Below are 2,135 nucleotides of genomic sequence, written 5' to 3'. Positions count from 1 at the left end.
TTTAAGAAAAAGGTGTACATAGCATTTATTAAGAACGCTTAGAAATAAACCATATCTGGCAATAAATAAGCATGAAGTTTTCGGGCCAGAGTTCTTCCAACAACGCAGAGGTCTGCCAAAGGTGCCGAGGGAATCATAGGCTATTGCATATTTTCAGAAAATCAGGATAAATTATATAAATTATATATTTCAAAAGAGAGCACCTATTTCATTAACTCAACAGGATAATAAATAGATAAATAACAAAGAGCTGATTGCCATTAGAAAAATCTGATTCTTAAATTACATTTACATTATAGATATTTACATGTACAATATGCACAGAGACATAATCAGGTCCTCAGCTGAGCCTGGGACTTCTCAGGACACAAACTCAAAGGGCGGTTCGTTTTCTATATTGTTGAAGGAAGATTTGCTGTTGAGTTTTCTGGGGTCTTCTGGGGTCCACACTTTGGCTGTTCGGATAATATTTTGCTCTTTGAGTTGTTTTTCATCAGTCCATGAGAGAGAGTGCCCTGCCAGCGGGGGGAGGCCATAATCCGGGTCGCTGGGGGAGGGTGACCCTGGGGAGGTGAGAAAAGAAAACAGACTGTGAATGCCGAACCACGTTCCCAGTAGTCCCCTCAGGGCTTTTAGGACACCCTCAGGGGCACCTCAACTCAACAGGCGTCTTAGTTATACTAGAACGACCCTCTTCCTCCACCGCTCAGTCCCCCAGCGCCCCTTTCCCGGCATCCCAGGAGCTGCAAGTCGGGCGGGGACGCGCACCCTGAGAGCTGGGTTCAAAGTGTTGGGGGAAAAAAACAGAAACGCGACCTGGCGCTCAAGGTTGCCAGGTGCCCACCGACGGGCGGTCCGTCACTCTGCTTGGCAGTCTGTTCCCCTACCCACACCCCTCCCAGGCCTCCGCGTGCCAGTCCCTGTCTCCCTGAACTGGGAAGCGAGCGCACTTACGCGTGCCCCGATGGCAGATGATGACCTTCTGGGCCTGGCTGCCCGGGCTGTCCCCGCCCAGGCGCCCGCCGCCACCCAGACCCCCGCAGCCGCCCGCACCGCCGCCGCGCAGTGGCAGGTCGGCCTGCACGAGCTCGCTGAGGAAGTTGATGTAGCCGATGGCCAGGCGCAGCGTGTCCACCTTGGAGAGGCGCTTCTCGTAGGGCAGCGTGGGGATGTGCGAGCGCAGCCCCTCGAAGGCGTCGTTGATGGACTGCATGCGCCGCCGCTCGCGCACGTTGGCCGCCTGCCGCAGCTGCTGCAGCTCGGCCTCGGAGCGCACCCGCCGCCGCCGCCCCGCCGCTGCCGCCGCCGCGCCGCTCAGGCCCCGCAGCCGCGCCCCGGGGGACAGCACGGCCGCCCCGGCGCACGGGTAGGCCAGGCAAGAGGGCGGCGAGCCGGGCGAGTAGGGGAAGCCGCCGGGGGGCGCCCCCGCGTCGCAGCAGTAGCTGCCGCCGCCGCCGCCGCCGCCGCCGCCGCCGTCCCCCGGCTCTCCGGGGCCCCCCGAGGGCGGCGGGGCGAGCGCGAGCGGGGCGGTCGAGGGCGCGGGCTGCAGCAGCAGGCACGCCCCGTCGCGGTAGCAATACTCGTGCAGCTGGTGGCTCAGGAACTCCACCTCGGCCTGCTCGTCCGCCAGCAGCTCATCGCCGTCCTCCAGAGGGTCCCGGGAGGACTGGTCGGTGAAGAAGTCCTCCTCGTCGAAGTACGGAGAAGGGAAGGCATCCAGGCCCCCGGGGAAGTGCTCCAACAGCACCGCGTCCATGCTCGCCGCCGCCGTGGGCCCGGGGCGGCCGGCTCGTCGAGGGGGTCCCGCGGAGGTTTGCCGCTGCGCGGTGGCCGGCCGCAGCCCCTCCCTCGCGGGGCCCGCGCCGGGGGCAGGAGGCGGCCGCCGGGCTGCCCGCCCCGGGCCTCCCTGGAGTGCCCGCGGCCGCTGTGCTCTGACCCGCGCCGCGCTGCGCTGGGGAGGGCTGCGGCGACGCGCTGAAACGCAGGCCCGGCACGCGAGGATTCTTATAGCTACATCCACAGGCGCGTGCCAGGGACCCGCCGCGCCAGCCAATCAGAGCGCGGGGGGCCGGCGCGGAGGGCGCACGTTCCTCCTTTTGGGAGCTCCTGGGGCGCCGGGGAGGCGGGGCCGCGCG

The 2,135-nt window shown here is 64.2% G+C and overlaps 1 protein-coding gene across 1 annotated transcript; it reads right to left on the bottom strand.

The window, feature by feature from the left end:
- Positions 1–1,820, bottom strand: PTF1A (pancreas associated transcription factor 1a). Its single transcript, XM_045534823.1, has 2 exons — positions 955–1,820; positions 1–563 (listed from the first exon to the last, which is right to left on the bottom strand). Exons 1-2 carry the CDS (start codon positions 1,754–1,756, stop codon positions 361–363), a joined length of 1,005 nt encoding a protein of 334 aa, XP_045390779.1. The 5' UTR covers positions 1,757–1,820; the 3' UTR covers positions 1–360.
- Between the last annotated feature and the right edge of the window lie 315 nt (positions 1,821–2,135).

Source organism: Lemur catta, chromosome 1 (assembly GCF_020740605.2).
Source record: "Lemur catta isolate mLemCat1 chromosome 1, mLemCat1.pri, whole genome shotgun sequence".
NCBI lineage: Eukaryota > Metazoa > Chordata > Mammalia > Primates > Lemuridae > Lemur > Lemur catta.
This window is presented reverse-complemented; position numbering and strand designations above follow the sequence as displayed.